The sequence below is a fragment of the Trachemys scripta genome, chromosome 18, assembly GCF_013100865.1.
Source record: "Trachemys scripta elegans isolate TJP31775 chromosome 18, CAS_Tse_1.0, whole genome shotgun sequence".
Classification (NCBI taxonomy): domain Eukaryota; kingdom Metazoa; phylum Chordata; order Testudines; family Emydidae; genus Trachemys; species Trachemys scripta.
The window spans coordinates 3,867,654-3,886,991 of NC_048315.1; the positions used below are offsets into that span (position 1 = coordinate 3,867,654).

Sequence of the window (19,338 nt, forward strand, 5' to 3'; positions counted from 1 at the left end):
CCAGTAGATCACATTCCGTGACACGTTGCATGACTTCAGCACCCAGGGAATTTCTAGGGGCACTGTATGTTTTTGGCGTAGTGTTTGTCAGGTTATGTGGCTCAGGCCTGCAGAGATGTTTATTCCCTATGCCCTTCTGCTCCCTGCCCATGCCATATGACCTATACCTGCTATCTTGGGGGCCCCAACTGTGGGAATGAGTGGATCCTTTTATTTGTACATTTTCCTATTGCTTCTTGTCCTCCCTCCTGGGCTATGAATGGAGCTAGATTTCTCCCTTTTCTTAAGACCAATTTTCAAAATGTCACTTTGGTACAAAATGCCACACAGAGCTAGAGATTGGAGCCCTTTATTTATCCTCACTGTGTGGGGAGCAGTGGCGGTAGCAGAAGTGTAATCTGCCCATTTATACCTCTCCTTGTTTTTCTGTCAGTATGCCTCACCCCTGTGATCTGCAGGGCCCACCTCCTAAAGGTGAGAGGAGGAATACAGTTCACTTATGCTTTGGTCTTGCTCTGCTGAGAGTACAAATAAAGGTGTCACTTGTGGACACCTGGAATTGGACTGACACACAGAAACTCATTTCAGAGAGGCCAGCCAAGACCTCAGTTCAAACCAGTGGCCTAGGCCAACTCCTCAAAGATATTTAGGCTCCAAATTTCAAAATCCCATTGAGATCTAGAGCCAGACTCCACAGTCCTTTCACTGAGCAACATTTCCATTTATTTTCTGACATCGCCACTAGAGTTCAAATCATCCATAGCCGGTTACAAATCCCCATGTGATGAGCAGTAAATGTTACGCTGATCAAATTTCCCAGCTTCTTCCGGTCACGGTTTCATTCTGGACCACCAACTTTCTGTACAGCTCTCTGCTGAAATTAACCCATTCCAAGGCCAGCAGCCAAGGAAAGCAAGACAAACAGCTAACAAAGCAGTGTGATCACTTGGTGCTGTCAAGGGAAATGAATGTGTTGTTTTTCAACCCAGGTGGGATAATTTCTGGCTTAGAAATTCCTAAAGTGTCTGTCTCAACAAATACGACTTATGGCCCCTTGGTGTTGTCTTTCTTCAAAGCAGGCTGCGTGAAGTAGAGTTTTTGGGTGTAGGGCATATGCTAGCATGGAGACACAGACTCATGCCAGAATGGGAGAACAGAGTCATTTTTCAAGAAAATGAGTTTCTGAATGTCTAGCTTGTTAAGACTGGTTTTGTTTTTCTCTTGGCTTGATTTTTAAATCAGTGCTGTTAATATATATTAAAACCCAAAGCCTTTGGGTTATTACCAACACCTTAGATTATGATGAAACTGAATTTTTTAATCTAATTTATTTTTTACCGTTGGTCTGTTTTACTTTTTGCTTTTACTCTGCTGACTCTATGAAATTAGTCTGATCAGTTTCACATTCTGGTTCTTGTTTGTTAGCTCAGGGCTCAGGTGACATGATACAGAAAAAAAGTTTGAATTAAAAAAATATATCCTTTAGTCCTGTTTGACACAAAAGCATTCATATTGGTGTTCTGTAACCCACCCCACCACCACACACACTTATCTGTAAAGCCAAAAGTTGTCCTACATAAGGCTAACTGTGTCCCTTTAAGTTATATTTATTGCTGCATGTCTTTTGTCTGCTCAGATCTTTGAAAAAGATTTTAATTTCAATGGTTTTGACAGAGATGAAAAAAAGCAAGGTAGTAAGTGTGGTGCATTAAGGTAAGACTATGGAGAGCAGCAAAAAAAAACAAAACAAAACCCCACACCAATCAAAAATGCTTCCCTGAATGTCTTGGTGGGATACTGCTCAGTCACTATTTGCAGATGCCAAAGTGGGATGGAGCCATGTATCACATGAGAGAACGTGTACTGATCTGTGTGGGACCCGGGGCACTGACCCTAACTGGCAGCATCAATAACTGTTTGCTGTGAGCACCTCCTGATGTTTATAACTGCTTGAGTGCTGCCAAATGCCAGAAGCAAAACTCAGCTGGTGCCTCCCATTCCAGGTATATCAGTTGTTTGCTGGAACAAAGGCTGGCACTCCAAAGGGGTGCAGCGGTAAGGGAGTTAATCATTCATTACAGCTAACAGTGTGCAGAGGGAGGACAGAGAGAGCAGTGGAAGAAATGGGATTTAAGGAGGGATTTGAGGTACAGGGAAAGCACTTGGCACAGGGGCGTAGGGATGCTGGTCCAACCACAGGAGGCAGGTGGAAAGAGATGAAGGGACAAAGAGGAATGGGAGGAAATGGAAGTGGGATGAAGGTTAAAGGCTTCATGTGACTTGCATGTTTCCTGACGTTTGGATTTGTTGAAGTAACAGTCCTAAAGCTGATCTACAAATGTGTCCAGGACACAGGCTGGAGGTGGGAAGGGCCCCTGCTCAGAGTTTGGCCATAGGTAATTTTAAAACGTTGTCCATGATTTATTACATTTATACATGCTAGCTGTGTTTGTGTGTTGCCCCCATTGTTGCTCCATGCATTAAGTCCTCTGCTAGGTTTGAGCTGCGGTGTGGTCTTACTAATGGAGCACCAAGTAAATTTCCTAGCACAGAAAAGCCTAAAGAAATGTTAACAGAGATGCAAAAAATCACAATGCAGTGCAGACCCATTTATCTGCAATGTGTTGGGCGATACCAGAAAATCTTGGTGGAGGTGCGTTGCAGGAGAGACAGAATTCACATGGGAGTTAGGAAGTTGAAATTAATGTAGGGTCACTTTGGGCCCCAAATCCTGTAGTCAGATCCTTGTGCTTGAGGGGGAATCCCACTGACTTCAGTGGTACTTCATGCAGGAAGAAGGGTCTGCTGGCATGGGTTGGATCACAGAAGCAAGATCTTGGAGAATATTTCAGATCACGGAGGGGCAATGGAATCATCTCAGTTTTGGGTCTCAAACATAGATGTCAAAGCTTTCTTTTCATAAACCTGAGCCCAGTGGAAATCAATTAATATATTATTTTTTGTCTTTAAACAAGTCAGATTTCCCCTCTAGTCTTTGTTACACAACCCTTCCAGCATCAAGAGTTCAGGGGACCAAGAGCAGGTGAACATGAACAACTGACTTTGTAGGTGATTTACTATCCAGGAGGAGAAATACAAAAAGTATCTGCATTTTATTTTCACTCTGCATTGAGAGGACATAACTGCTGTTACAAGGGCACTTTGGAGGAGAGGGAGCTGAGTAAATGTGGAGTGAGGGCCGGGGGAATGTTAGAGTTTAAATTCTGTGGGGCAGGAGCTGGGTTTTGTTACATGTGCACAGTGGGGGCCTGACTCCTGACATGGGCTCTGCTGGGCACTAACAATTCCTGGATGAGAGATTCACACTGATGGGAGTGGGGCTAGATCTGAAAGTGGGGTAAAAGTGTATTTTGTATTAAACCCAATTGGACACTCTGGGACCTGGATACTAAGTGGGGTTAACTGGGGATTTAGTGAGAGATGGATGTGACCTTGACAGTGTTTTGGTTTGGACAAGGGCCCTGCCCAGGGATGGGACTATGTAGATAACAGGCACATTCAGGTCATTAGGGTCGCTCTTCTCCCTTAGCAAGAGGGGTTTGTCCTTGGTGGAGCAGATGGGCAGGTGTTCTGGCTCAGTGTGACTTCCTGCTGATCTGAACCGGGCGGCGGGGGAGGCAAATTTAAGTGAAGGCAGGATGTGTGTTGGCTGGGGTAACTGCGGTCTTTGAGGGGTGTCACAGAAAGTGGCCATGAGCTGAGGGAGGCAGGAGGGTTACCTCATTACCCCTGCCCCTCCTTCATGACGATGGCTAAACTGGGGTTGAGGGAAGTGGGTGTTGGTCGGGTACTGGGGGGTTGAGCTAGGCTGCATAATATGGGATGAGGGAGGTTGGGGGTGTCAGATAAGCCCAATGGTAGGGGAGGGGGTCAGGTAACCTTGATGGTGGGGGTGCTGGGATTATGGGGGTCAGGTAACCCCCCTGGAAGGGGAGGTAGGGGTGGGGTGCTGGGATAATGGGGGGTCAGGTAACCCTGCTGGAAGGGTGGGGGGTGCTGGGATAATGGGGGGTCAGAACCCCCCTGGAAGGGGAGGAAGCGGTGGAGAAATGAGGGGGTGGTCAGGTAACCCCGAGGGGAGGTGGGGGGCTGCGCTGGCTCAGCGGGGGAACGGGAGCAGGCACGTGCCTAGCGGACTCCTTGGCCGGTGGCGGAAGGAGCCGAGCGCTGGGATTGGCGCGAAGCGGCCTATAAATACCGTGAGGCGGCGCGGCGGCCCCGACAGCCGAAGCTGGCGGAGCGCGGAGCTCGCCGGGCCTGCAGCAGGAGGCAGTGGCGGCCTGAGACGACCCCCGCCCAGCGCCGGGGATCGGCGGCGACAGCCCGGGGGGGCCGGGCCACCCCTTCCCCTGCCGCCCGCCGGATGCTGCCGGGCTCGGGGCCGGGGGGCCACGGGCTCGGCGGGCATGAGGAGCAGCCGCAGCAGGGAACAGTGACGTCCCCGGTGCTCTCCCCCTGAGGGGGCTGAACCCCCCCCCCCGGAGGCTGAGCCCCTCCCCTACCCAGAATCCTTAACTCCCCCCGTCCCCTCCCCATGACAGAAAGCGCCCGTCGCCTTGGAGACGCCCGCCCGCAGCCCCCCACCCGCCAGGCCCGGGGGGGTCTGCGCCGCCCCTAGCAGCATGACAGCAGCTGCCCCCGCCCCCGGGGGCAGCCCGGGGAGAGACCGCCTGCCGCCCCGCCGGGGGCTGCCGTGAGCGGAGCGCTCGCCCCCCGTGCCCGCGTGCCCGCCCGCCCGGCCCCCCATGCCCCCGCGGGACGAGGATGGAGGTGGTGGGGGACTTTGAGTACAGCAAGAAGGACCTGATCGGGCACGGAGCCTTCGCCGTGGTCTTCAAAGGCCGCCACCGCAAGGTAACCGGAGCTGCGCCTTGTCCCCAGCCGCTCCCCGCCTGGTTACACAACCGCTTCCCTGCCCGCCCGCCCGGCCCCCGGCGATGGGCTGGGCCCCCTCCCGAGAGCCGCGGGCAGCCCGGGTAGGAGTCGCTGCCTGGGGCTCCCCTCTCAGCGGCTCCCCTCTGGGGGCTTTGGTGTGCTGGGCTCCTCCTGTCAAACAGGGAGGTTTGAACCCCCGCGTCCGGCAGATTGACCGGCTGCGGCGGGGAGACGCGCAGATCGGTGCCACTTCGGTGCGGGTGGGGGTTTGTCTGCCTTTATTGGCGGTGTGTGACTACACTGCTCGTATCACCTCCGAGCCCCGAGTCCTTCCTTGGTCAGGGCTCAGACCTGCCTAAGAGCAGCGCTCCCTCTACCGACTGGTGCCTGGGAGATGGGCTTTCCCTGTCCGCCTGGGAATCTGGACTCCTACCCCTTTCAGTTCTAATCTCACAAAAAGCTGTAGGGACAAATAGCCAGCTTTGATAAAGGTCAACACCCAGGTAGTTTGCCTTTTATTTTCACTGCTATTTGGTGGCTCCCAAATGCAGCTGCTGCTTGGGGGGGTTCATCTGTATAGGAGACTGGTTTCTTTGTTTTGCAGCAGTCACCAGTGTTTATCTTGCTTGATAACTGGAGACCTAATGGAAAATTGGCTCCTGTTGGATTGGCTGAAGATTTCTTAAATTGAAAGGTGTCTCGTTTCCCAGCATTGTTTCCCCATTAGCCCAATAGTATTAGTTGCATTACACCTTCGCACTTTTTATCATGAGATTTTAGCCTGTGTGTGTTGGGGAGGGGGTGGAGAGAGATCCTGGCACAATTCTGATTTCCAAAGAAATCTATGTGCTGTCAAGGAACACGTCAATCAGTTTTATTCTTCATGGACAGTCAAGTAGCACTCTCAACTTGCAGTAGGCCCAATATTTAGATTGTTTCTAAAAACAAGTTCTTACAAAATCTAAGGTCAGTAGAAATGATTCCACAACCTCATAAATAAATATGCATAACTTGTTTTTAAACAAATATTCCCCCAGGTTGTGTGCAATGCAGATATTGTAGCATTAAGAGCCTGAAGGTGAAATTGTATAAACAACAGTGAAACTGACACTGTTGATGTTAGCTGTGGAAGATAAGAGGAAAAGAAAGAAACAAACAGCAACATTAGTGAAAAGCAAACTGGATTTATACAGTCCTTTCTGTTTTAACAATCTAAGGTGTTAATGTGATTTTTTTTTTATTATTATTAAACTGGAATTTTGTCTTTCTCAAAACAGTTCACCATTGCAGCTTATAATGGGTTTGGAAGATGTGTAAAGTGTCACTGAATGAAAATAACACTAGAGGTTTTGGTGGCCTTATTTTAAAATCACAAAAATAATCACAAAAGGGACAGATTAGGGATCCTTTTATTGTTTCATTGGGCTAACTAGCCAGTCACTAATGGGGAAAGTAAACATCTTTTTGTTTTTAAAAAGACTCTTTTCCTTTGCAGAAAACTGATTGGGAAGTAGCCATAAAAAGCATTAACAAAAAGAATTTGTCAAAGTCACAAATCCTGCTTGGGAAAGAAATAAAAATCTTAAAGGTATGTTAATTTGCAGTGATTTTTAAAGCCTTCTCACTGTGCTTTATTTGAAAGGAAATGGGAATTTCAGTCCAGTTCTTATGAGATGGGTGGCCATATAAGAGTCACCGTATTCCTAGTTTTCATAGCCTTGTTAGTTGCAGCAGAGGTCAAGAAATGAATGGGCCAAGAAAAGAGACTGAATTTTCCTTTTCTCTCCAGAAAAGGTCCCAGAACAGGTGTAAGGTAGTGGGCTGGGCGGGACAGGGGGATGAGCTTCTGTTCTGTACCGCTGTATGGGTAGAAGATTTTATACAGCAGGGCTGTATCTGGCACATTTCACTAGCACTACATTTACTGCAAATAATGGGGGAGCGGAGGAGAGAACATGTTATCAGTTTTTTTTTCTTTGTAAAGATTACTTGAATTCTTTGCTCAAAGGCAGGGTGGTTACTTGAAAATTAGTTTGTGCTGGGATTTGATTCTCAGGACAACCTGCACCACTTCTAAGTAAAATGTTAACTCAAAATTCACAGCACATGTTCTGTGGAGGAAACTTAACAGAAACCTAATTTATTTTGACAGTACTGAATTATGTGAAAACCCTCCATAAGGCTGTGCTCTTTAGAAAGTGCCCGTAGTGATCCTGTACCACAACTCTGCAAGCTTCCCTACCTGTCATCTCTCCTGCTATTTGATAGTCATTATCTGCATTGCTTTATTCTGATATTTTCAAACATGTCATGATACATTACTATCTGGAAACTCCAGTGTTAGTTACATTATTGTGGCTCTTTTTTAGTTCCTGTGGCATCCTCTTTAAAACAAGCTATAATCACTTGAGTGTCCTGGAAGTTTTGTTTAATATCATTTAACTTGCCTTTCAATCACTTTCAAAAGGGTGAATCGTTGAGGTGAGAATAATAGTCTAATCAGTTTATTTTCCCCTAAGCAAGATGTTGTGAGAGAGTACAGAGTAAATTCAGTCAGGTTTTGGTATTTTATGATGCAATACTTAAAACAAAACATGGAAAATAAATTCTGGAAACAAACACTCAAAGAAATTTACCTGTCCCATGAGTTTTTCCTAGCAGAGTAAGTCATTCTTTAGCTGTTCATTATGCCAGATTATATTTTCATGATGTAATTATTTTGTTTTATAGGAACTTCAGCATGAGAATATTGTGGCACTCTATGATGTCCAGGTAAACAATCTCATTTTCTGCTGTAAAATCTGTATTCAAATATACTGTATGGGTATGTTGAAACTGATTTCAACTGTGCTTTTTTTGAATGCTCAGATCATTCTGGTGAAAGATTTAATCACTTTCTGAAAGGGTGTTTGCTATTAAATACAAAGCTTGTACAAAGCAAAAACAAAATACAAAGCTTGTAAGGAGCACAGTGTACTGTAGGCTGCAGGTTCCAAGAGCAAGTGGAAGCTTGTGAATCTCTGCAGAGGCTGTTTGTGTAGTCTGGCCCAGAGGGAAAGCATCAGCTGGTGCTTATAGGTAACTGGGTGAAGTTACATTAGTGGTAGCAGCTATTCTCCTTTCCTAATTAGAAAATGGGGCCAAGGAAAATGCTGCTAACTGGGAAGTGGCAGCTGGCAGAGAATGGGTTAGGACATTTTTCTAACAGTTGTTGATTTAACTGAAAATCATTCTTTCATTGAGGTGGGCAGCGTGAAGGAGTTAACATCATTTAGAATCCTAACTGTAGAAGAAGGTCAGTGGTTTTGAGATCTCTGTAGTGTGGAAATATGCTGTTTAATCCTGTGTCAGTGGGGCAAAACTGAAAGCAATTGAAGACATAGTGATGTGACATTTACATATTGCAGATGTAGCTAGTGGAACATAGATATACAATGATGTGTATAACACAGGTGTGTTACTGGGCCTCTTGGAAGGGGAAAACAATGTGTCAAATCACTTTGACCCTATTTTCCCCCTTTCTTGTATGTCTAGGAATCTGCCTGTAAATGGTTTAGTCCAGCATATTATGGGGAGTGCATGTCCATATGAAGTCTCCTTAGAGAGAGATGCTGTATTCTGAGACTTGCAAGTGTTGGGTACGGCTATGTATGAAAATATTTAGATTATGCAGTTATTCTTTCTATTTGAATAGGAACTATACATTTATCTCCTGGGCTTGATTCTAATTTTAAATACAGAGGCATATTTGTGAATAAAATTACTGTAAACAATCCTTAGGGCAGTGCACAGTTAAAATATAATTAAACCGGCATAAAATCGACCTTTCCTCATATCTCATGGTTGTGAATAAGCATGCCAAAAATAAACTCTACATTTTTGGTGCAAGATGGTGGCGCGCGTACATCCCTTCTCTCCCCATCCCCTACAAACTACACACTGGGATGTGTGGACTTGTAGTACTTTTTCCACTGCGTTTCTTATATTCATCATTGTGGACTCCTCTTACAGTAGTTGATAACATCAAGACCACCCTAGACAGAGTAGTGATCACTTTTCTGCATTCTCTGCCCTGCTTATTGAGGAGTTTAGGGCCTGATGCGAAGCGTTGTTGAGTGGGAAAAGCAGGCTCTCAGCATCTGGACTTGAATGACCTCCTCAACCATTACAAGAGAAATTCTGATTTCTGAGTGTTTGGATATTGGGAAGTAAGGGGGGAGCTGACTTTAAAACCCGTTGCATAAAACCTGTAACTTCAAACTTTTAAGTCTACGCGTGTTCTGTTAATATATTAGTTTAAGCTCACCAGCCTTTACTTTATAAAATAAAATGAAAAAAAGCTTCACAGTTCACCTTTAAGGCATGTTGTCTTGGTTTTCCATGTTTTGATGATCTAATTGTTATCTTTCCATTATAAACTCTAGGGGGGTCTAATTCTCCTTCTGATTCATGCACCAAACTCCCACTAGTGTGCAGTGAAGGGAGAATAGTACCCTACATTTGTTTATGGAAGCCATTTCTTTACGTAAAGTTTATTTGGAAACATGAGTCTCATACTTTCCTGATCTGTCAGGGTTGGAAAGATGCCGATATAGTAAATGTTAGTCATGAGACTTCTCATACGATCAGGCCTATATTCTCAGTTTGAGATGGGGATGGTTCTGCTTGTCATTCAACCTTGTGCTTAATTAAAAGGCACAGCTATAAGTAGGAGAAGGGAAAACTGTATGTCAGACCTTGGATATATTTCAGACACATATATAGCAAAATGTAAAACTTGGCATGCTGAGGTCGCGTCTATTGATGAAATATGTGCTAAAGAATATGACAGTCACACAAATAGGACTTTCAATTTCTGTATAGTGTTGTTTGTGAAATATTATACATAATTAATTTGAGATTACATTAATTTATAGCCCAGAAAGAAAGGCACTATGCTAGGCATCACACATCTGGCAGCCATTGTACCTACTCATTTGCTTTAGTGTTTCATGTTCTAGCATGTATTGCACTTTTTGTTTCCCATAACATCAAACATTTTGGGAATATAATACAGTAGATTAGACTTTTGGAAATCAAGTAGTTATCAAACCACAGAAACTACAGTCTTTGGCTCTGAATGTTGGAGCCAGTGAAGTCTGTATCACAGTAGGGAGTTCTCAGTGTGACTGGGAGTCTGTTTTTTATAGATCTGTCAGTCTGTAGCTTTTGTTAACCCGAGGCAGTTTGAAGCAGAAAATGCTCATGTTTTAGACAGCACTGTTTGACAGACCAGTTTACTATATAATCAAAGAATTGTCATTTTGTTTTACTAGGTTTTCTGAGTGAAAAGCTGGTGGGTTATAAGTAGCTAAAAACCATGTGGGGGAAATATAAATGTATTTTAATGCAGAATAAATATTTTCAGTACCACTTAGTGGTAAGTGATCTATTTACACAATGCAGTTATAGCTGTATATTTGTTTACGTTCTACTCTGGAATATATCAAGTCTGTGAATTAATGGGATAGTAGATACTTGAAAAAAAATCACTGAACTTCTGCTTTATTTTGAAATAATTCTCATGTTTGATGCATTTCAGGTAAGATAGTTTCTATCACAGATTCCCTCTCCCCTTATCTCTGTCCAGATCCACTTTTCTTGGTATTGCATTGCCTATCGGCTGTTCCATAGTCGGTAATGTAAAGCATACCACGTTAAACCTTTTCATTAAATCTTGATTGTGAACAATCCTGCTGTTAGCACATGGGCATTTGGAAGCATCATACATTGCTCTGGCTTCAACTCTCTCTGAATTCAGAGGTTTGATATACCACTTAGCATGTGTAGCCTTCACTCCATTATAATACTAAAAGTGCCCATTCATCTGGAAATGTTCCCAAATGAATTGGTGAGCCATTAATGTGTATGCATTGCTTGGCATTAATATTGTGTTGTACTGAAGCCAGCACAATAATTGCCATTGATTTCCATAAGGTGGCTACATGCAGTGTTGGCAGGTTTGAACTGTAGTTAAGCATTTCATATAAGCAGAGACATACTTGCTATTTATGCTGTATTGGGAGCCAAGATAACTGTAGCAAGCCATAGTATTAGAGAGTATGCAGGATAGTTTTTAGTAGAGCTGGTATCTAGAGCAAATCGGTAACATGCACAGTAGTTCCTCAAAATGGTATTGGAATGCTATAATAAATATATTTAAAACCGATAAGGCCGCAGATATCTGTCCCCATATCAATCCATTAAGGACCAGTAGGGAAGGTTAAATGCCCAAAGCAGCGGTTTAAGCTGGTGTTTCTTATTTTTATTACTGGAGACATTTTTAAAAACGATTTTTCTTTATCTGTGAATGAAGGATGAGTAGTTACTCAGTTGGAAGAGTGAGTTTGAGGTCCCAGGACTCTTTAATGGCGAACTTAAAACTTTAAAAATAAACACAGAGCTCTGTAACATTCTAAATCACTAATGAAATAGATGGGTAGTCTTTAAGATGTGAAGATGGGTTTTAAAATAAAATATTTAAAAATAACTTCTTGTATTTGCCTTCTAGAGCTTGAGTCCATCATTCTTTGTCTTACTGAAGAGTGGATTACTCCCAAACCCTAAATAGCATCTGAAATCCATCTCCTTTCCTTGCTTTAGGTGTCTGGGATGTCGTTCGCTTTTATAGGAGGAACAGAGAATCCTTGACTCAGATCTTGACAGGTTAATTAGAAAAACAAAACAAACAACTCCCTCCCAACACTTTAACCCACCTTTTGTAAAGTGCATTGAGATCCTTGGATAAAGATGCTACTTAAGTGAAAATATTGGTTATCTGTGTACAAAAATGTGATGGGAAATAGCTATTTAGAATGAACTATATTTAGGCTGTGAATTTATGCTTTTTTTTAAAGTTGATGATCCCAACTGTGTGTGTTGAATGGAGATTATCCTTTACGTGGAGCCAGACTGCTCCTGTTTTAGCAAATAATTTATCATTCAGAAAGTTATTTAAAATATCAGACATCTGAATAAAAGTAGGACATACATCTTGGAAGTAATGATATAATGGGGTGGATGAATGTCTCCACCATATGGAGATTGGAGTTTGCTGTTTGAATAGTAGATCAGAGATCACTGATTTCTGGTCTGTTAGAGAAATAAATTTTCTTTAAAGATACTACTTGTGCAGGGTTCTCTTTTTTTGGGGCTTAGCTTACCGCTGGGCAGAATACCCTTAGCTTCCTGTTATCCTTGAGGGCAGTGGTAGCAAGATAGAGCACAAGCCAGACAACCTGTTGGCCATCGTGCATCACCCCCTGATTTTAAATATAAATACTAACATTTGAACATTTCAATCAATTCCTTCTAGACCATGGTTAGGGAAGGAAGTCCCTGTTGGAGACTGCATTTCTGTAACACTCTGTTTTACCATCATTAGTTGTGTATCCTTGTTCGATTTACCCAAACATTCTATCAGTCTGGCGTGGCTACCTAAATTTTTTGAGGTGGTTGCTTCAATCACTCTGGCATGTTCTTGTTCTTTGCTTGTTCTGGGGCTTTGGTGCTTGCTCCAGCACCTACTTCAATGTGTCTGCCCTTTTTTTTTTTGATTTGGCACTTCAGCACAGCATTCTTCTTGGAGCACCAACGTCTTGCGGTGCCATGTTTTTCTTAAGTTCTTGTCTAAGGCCTGGTCTACACTAGGCGTTTATGTCGAAGTTAGCGCCGTTACATCGAATTAACCCTGCACCCGTCCACACCGCGAAGGTATTTAGTTCGACATAGAGGTCTCTTTAATTCGACTTCTGTACTCCTCCCCGACGAGGGGAGTAGCGCTAAATTCGACATGGCCATGTCGAATTAGGCTAGGTGTGGATGGAAATCGACGCTAATAGCTCCAGGAGCTATCCCACAGTGCACCACTCTGTTGACGCTCTGGACAGCAGTAAGAGCTCGGATGTTCTGAACTGCCACACAGGAAAAGCCCCGGGAAAATTTGAATTTGAATTCCTTTTCCTGTCTGGCCAGTTTGAATCTCATTTCCTGTCTGGACATCGTGGCGAGCTCAGCAGCACTGGCAACGATGCAGAGCTCTCCAGCACTGATGGCAGTGCAATCTCAGAATAGAAAGAGGGCCCCAGCATGGACTGATCGGGAAGTCTTGGATCTCATCGCTGTGTGGGGCGATGAGTCCGTGCTTTCCGAGCTGCGATCCAAAAGACGGAATGCAAAGATCTATGAGAAGATCTCTAAAGACATGGCAGAGAGAGGATACAGCCGGGATGTAACGCAGTGCCGCGTGAAAATCAAGGAGCTGAGGCAAGGCTACCAGAAGACCAAAGAGGCAAACGGACGCTCCGGATCCCATCCCCAGACATCCCGTTTCTACGAGGCACTGCATTCCATCCTCGGTGCGGCCGCCACCACTACCCCACCACTGACTGTGGACTCTGAGGATGGGATAGTGTCCACGGCCGGATCCTCGGACATGTTAGCGGACGGGGAAGATGAGGAAGGAGATGAGGAGGACGAGGCAGTCGACAGCGCTCACAACGCTGATTTCCCCGACAGCCAGGATCTCTTCATCACCCTTACAGAGATCCCCTACCAACCCTCCCCAGCCGTTACCCCGGACACAGAATCTGGTGAAGGATCATCCAGTAAGTGTTGTAAACATCTAAACATTTATTTGTAACAGAACATGATTATTAACAATTTAAAAAATGGGTTTCTCATGATTAGTTTGATTAACTTAACGGTTCAGTCATGGGCAGTGCAACTATTTGAAAAAAATCTAGCAATGTCCGGTTTTGCATGATTGTCCTGCCCAAGCCGCTCTACTGTTTAGTCCCTGCTACTGCAGCTACAGTAAGATGCGGTCTATATGTCCGGGGATGGAGCAGAAATCCTCCTGGGACATCTCAAGGAAGCTCTCCTGCAGGTAATTTGAAATCCGCTGCATTAGGTTCTTGGGGAGAGCGGCCTTATTGGGTCCTCCGTAGTAGGACACGTTGCCGCGCCACGAGACTAGCAAGTACTCTGGAATCATTGCTTGGCACAGCATGGCGGCATACGGCCCTGGTCTTTGAAGGCTTTCCCGGAGCATTCTCTGTCTGTCGCTCTCAGAGATCCTCATGAGGGTGATGTCGCTCATGATGACCTGCTTTGAATGAGGTAGGGGAATGTTAGTGTTGGGACTGCTTTACCGTTCCTTTACAGAACTGTAACCGCTGGTTTGCAGCCACGCGGTGGAGGCGGGAGAGGGTCAGCCGAAAGGGATCGTTCCCGGGGACAGCCGCGAGGGTGTGGGACAGGAGCAGACTTCCTGCTTGCCGGATTGCTGGCAGCAGGGACCGACATTGATTTCAATGTGAAATGAGGCCATTGCTAATATTAAAGTTTTAAGCTGCCACGAATCTACGGCTTACCATGTCTGCGTGCAAGAGCAATTCCGTTGTCCTGACAGGGTTCTCAAAAGTGCTCTGCAAAACCCCAGACACTGAATGCGAAGGCCGAGAATTCGACCTTGTGCTGAGTGCGCATGTGATAGGTGCTGTGCATGGTCCTGTTCACAGAGAAAGACTATGTTCTTTGTTCACAACTACATTTATCTTTCTGAGGAATTCACTCCCTTTTTCCCATTCCCACAGCCCCATCTGCGACTGTCTCACAACCTAGCCTGTCATCACACTCCCAGAGGCTAGGGAGGATTAGGCATAAGAAGAAGAGGACACGGGAGGACATGTTCTCAGAGCTTATAGCCTGCTCCCGAGCCCAGGCAGCACAGCAGACCCAGTGGCGGGAGAACTTGTCCCAAATGCACCAAGCCAACATGGATCGGGAGGAGAGGTGGCGTCAGGAAGACCAGCAGGCGACTCAAACCCTGCTTGGACTACTGAGGGAGCAAACGGACACGCTCCGGCGCCTTGTGGATGTTCTGCAGGAACGGAGGCAGGAGGACAGAGCCCCGCTGCAGTCCATCTCTAACCGCCCTCCCCCGCCACCAAGTCCCATACTCCCTTCACCCAAAGTGCACAGAAGGAGAGGCGGCAGAGTCCCTGCTAACTCTCACTCCACCCCTGCAGAGAGCTCGAGCAGCAGAAGGCTCTCATTCCCCAAAGTTTGACAAGTTCTTTCCTTCCCGCCTGACACAAGCCCCCGTCCAAGTTTCACTTCCCAGTCCCATGTGTAGTTGATAATAAAAAATATGTTTCTGTTAACTACTGTTTCCATCATGTTCTTTTGGAGGAGGGGGGGGAAAGGGGGTTGGTAATTGGACAGGACAGTCACCTTTGGCAGGGTACATAGTAGGGGGCAGGCACAGCAGCAGGGCACATACATAGTGCAGTGATGCAGTGACTACTTACCCTGGTTAGTCTGGGAGGTTCTTTTCATGTTATGTGGTGGGGGGTGGGTTGCTCTGTGACTTTGTGTCAGGGGAGGGCAGTTAGAGATCTTAAGCGGCGGTCCTTAGGCAGGATCACAGAGCCACACAGCAGGGGATCTGTAACCGTCCCACCCCTGCCACAAACTCACATAGACCCCCCATACACACAGTCCGTATCAGGAGGGGTGACAGGCTCCGTTGAAAGAACCATCCCACCGCAGCGGAGCCTGTCAGTCCTTGAGTTTAGAAGCTGCATTCGCGCGACTACACTACACCCGCTCCGCACCACAGTCTGCGTCCCAGTTTTAAAAAATTCCCGCGAAAACAGTATTAAAGAAAACGGTGTGCTTTAACAAAGTAGAACTATTTTTATTTTGAAACGTGTGTTGGAAGTGGGGTGAAGGCTTCTCTGTACACAAAATTAGAAAGTCACAGGTTACCCTGCTCACTCAGGAACTTTGCTTTCAAAGCCTCCCGGATGCACAGCGCTTCCCGCTGGTCTCTTCTAATCGCCCGGCTGTCTGGCTGTGAGTAATCAGCAGCCAGGCTAATTTCCTCAACCTCCCACCCCGCCATAAAGGTCTCCCCCTTGCTCTCACAGAGATTGTGGAGCACACAGCAAGCTGCTATAACAATGGGGATATTGGTTTCGCTGAGATCACAGCGAGTCAGCAAGCTTCTCCATCTCCCCTTGAGACGTCCAAAAGCACACTCCACCACCATTCTGCACTTGCTCAGCCGGTAGTTGAAGAGTTCTTTTTCAGTGTCCAGGGCACCTGTATAGGGCTTCATGAGCCAGGGCATTAGCGGGTAGGCTGGGTCCCCGAGGATGACTATAGGCATCTCCACATCCCCAACAGTTATTTTGTGGTCCGGGAAGTAAATACCTTGCTGCAGCCGTCTAAACAGACCAGAGTTCCTGAAAACACGAGCGTCATGAACCTTGCCCGGCCATCCGACATTGATGTTGGTAAAACGTCCCCTGTGGTCCACCAGTGCTTGCAGCACCATGGAAAAGTAGCCCTTTCTGTTAATGTACTGGCTGGCCTGGTGGTCCGGTGCCAGGATAGGGATGTGAGTTCCATCTATGGCCCCACCGCAGTTTGGGAATCCCATCGCTGCGAAGCCATCTATGATCGCCTCCAAGTTTCCCAGGGTCACTACCTTTGGCAGCAGTACATCAACGATTGCCTTGGCTACTTGCATCACAACAACCCCCACGGTAGATTTGCCCACCCCAAACTGGCTCGCGACTGACCGGTAGCTGTCAGGCGTTGCAAGCTTCCAGAGGGCTATGGCCACTCGCTTCTGGACAGTCAGGGCTGGTCGCATCCGGGTGTCATTGCGCTTCAGGGCAGGGGACAGCAACTCACAAAGTTCAAGGAAAGTTCCCTTCCGCATGCGGAAGTTTCGCAGCCACTGTGATTCATCCCAGACCTGCAGCACTATGCGGTCCCACCACTCAGTGCTTGTTTCCCGTGCCCAGAATCGCCGTTTCACAGCATCAACATGACCCATTGCCACCGTGATGTCCTCGGCGCTGGGTCCCCTGCTTTCTGAGAGGTCTGTGCTACTCTCAGACTTCAGGTCATCACCGCGTTGACGTAGCCTCCTCGCCTGACTTTTCTGCATCTGCCTCAGGGCAACCTGTATGATAAGCTGCGAGGCGTTGAGAGCGGCCACAACTGCAGCGATGGTTGCAGTGGGCTCCATGCTCACAGTGCTGTGGCGTCCGCGCTGTCAATGACTTGAAAAGTGCGCGAAATGATTTCCCGCCGGCGCTTTCAGGGAGGGAGGGAGGGCGGGAGTGATGGACGGATGACGACAGTTACCCAAAAGCACCCTGGCCCCTTTTTTTTTTACCCAGAAGGCATTTGCGGCTCCACCCAGAATTCCAATGGGCGGCGGGGACTCCGGGAACTGTGGGATAGCTGCCCTCAGTGCACCGCTTCCAATGTCGACGCTTTCCCCGTTAGTGTGGACTCACAAAGTCGAATTACTGTCCTTAGTGTGGACACACACGTTCGACTTTGCAATATCGATTCCAAATATTCGATTTAAGTAAAATCGAACTACTCTCGTAGTGTAGACAAGGCCTAAGGCCTCTAAACTCAGCAAATTCTGTTCCTGCTCTGTTGTTCCAGCACAGCCATTCCATACATCCCCTTAAACATTGAAAACCATTTCTGAGCTGTCCACAAAACCACTGTCCTCCTCTTTTTTTAAATCACTCCCAAAGTCCACTTATTCTCTTGTGTTCATTTCTCAACAAAGAAATTATTTTTGCTCCAGTATGTTATGCACTAACCTCACTGAGCAACTGAATAATCTGTCATTCCTCACCTACATCTCTTTACTCTCTTGTTCTGTGGTATGTTCTGTGGTATGTTGTGCTGTGTCCAATACTAGTTGGTAAACTTCTTAGAGTAAAGATATTTTCTCTTCTGTACTGGGAGACATCTATCATGCTTTTAGGCATTGTTGAAATAGTTAATTTCTTACTTATTTAGTAAGACATTCATGGCAGACAGGCCCCAAATACTTTGACTTCCCTATTGTTGGGAATGCATCTGTGTGGTGGAAAATACAATCAGCCTCTGAAAGGAAGGCTGCAGAAGTCTAAAAATAATGTATTTAAAAAAAAATATCGAAAGAAAATTCACTCAAGAATCTGAATTTCTAAATCACATAGTGCTTAGTAGTAGCTGGAAGGTTGGCTGCCATAATGCTGGTCCTTGAAGAATGAGATAGAATTAGTGTCTAAAATTAGTGTGTTATGAGAAGGAATCGAGGGATAAGAACAACCTTTTAAAAGTTTTTGAAGCAAAGTTAATATGTTGTCCTTAACTTACCCTGGTGTGCCTAGTTATTACAGTTTGTGTGTCATGGCACTGTTTCAAGCACTTACAAGCGCGTAGGTGCAACAGAATAATTTGTGAAAGGCAGATGTTTGGTGTGACAGTAACATAATTTTGTCTTTTTGTATTATGTAGCAGGCCATTCTAAGAGTGACTATTCAGTTTAATTCCTACCATAGCTGTTAGTTAAGTACAGCATTTCAAGTACCAGAAAGTGACTGGCCTTGCTAGTGTAGTACATTTTCCATGGCTGATTGCTCTTTTATATGAATAATTGGCAGCATGTATGCTATTTGATCCTACAGTCAGATGTCAACTGACATTTCGTCTGAGACTTAACATTTAGGCAGGACTAAACAAATGTTCAGTCCTGTGTGGAGGATTATTGCTGTGGTGTGTACATAGGAAAAAACTTAACCCATGACTGGAGTACAGTGAGAAATAGCTAAAAATTATATTGAGCAAACTTCTATTAACTAAATCATTAGTGCTTTTGCCAAATATCTCAGTGTCCCAGAGAGGTGAGAGGCATGCTTGGCCAAGTAATTATAACTAATGTATGGCAAGTTAATTTTCGGATGGGTTAATCAGAAGACGATAGGTATATGAGCTGTCATGCTGATGTACATACACCTGGGACTCAGGTCATAAATGTGTGTTTAAATGGAACTAGTAGACATAGAGCAAGAGAGTATCCATTTGATTTGCTGCCATTTCTAGGAGGCAAGGGGAGTGTTCACAGGGTCCTTATTGAAATTGTTCTTCCAGGGTGTTAAAATAATTGGCAACCCATTAAGATTATTCTCTGCAGATGTTAATTCATTACAGAGAACAATTTCATAAACTAAAAAAAATCTAGGATATATAACTAGAGCTATAGATTATTGATGGCCACAGTTGTTAACATTGGATATCTGACTTGCACTTTGCTTTTTTTAAAATGAATGTGTTCTAAATGGAAATATTTTGTTCTGTACCAGACCCTTGATTTGGGCTGGGACTTCATCCACATCTTCATCCTGAGACACCTCCTGAATATCAGGGGTTAAAACTCAGTGAGTTTTGATGGACCTAATGCCTAATATTCCCTTCCGAAATGTATGTGTTTAGCTTTCAGAAGACCTGGAATGTTTTGTTAGCGTTTTCTGTCTTCTACTTGTCCTTGCTGGGGAAACCCTGAATCAGTTGATTCAGAAGCATCACAGGCAAAAA

The 19,338-nt window shown here is 45.4% G+C and overlaps 1 protein-coding gene across 2 annotated transcripts in view; it reads left to right on the forward strand.

Moving 5' to 3' along the window:
• Positions 1-4,236: 4,236 nt before the first annotated feature.
• Positions 4,237-19,338, forward strand: part of ULK2 (unc-51 like autophagy activating kinase 2) — a 57,955-nt gene continuing 42,853 nt past the window's right edge. Inside the window, exons 1-3 of one of the 2 annotated variants that reach the window (XM_034752979.1) lie at positions 4,237-4,875; positions 6,392-6,484; positions 7,627-7,668. In XM_034752979.1, the coding sequence (XP_034608870.1) occupies positions 4,786-4,875; positions 6,392-6,484; positions 7,627-7,668 (225 nt within the window). In that variant the 5' untranslated portion in view covers positions 4,237-4,785. The remainder of the gene's footprint in view (positions 4,876-6,391; positions 6,485-7,626; positions 7,669-19,338) is intronic. The other variant, XM_034752980.1, reaches the window with a different exon arrangement.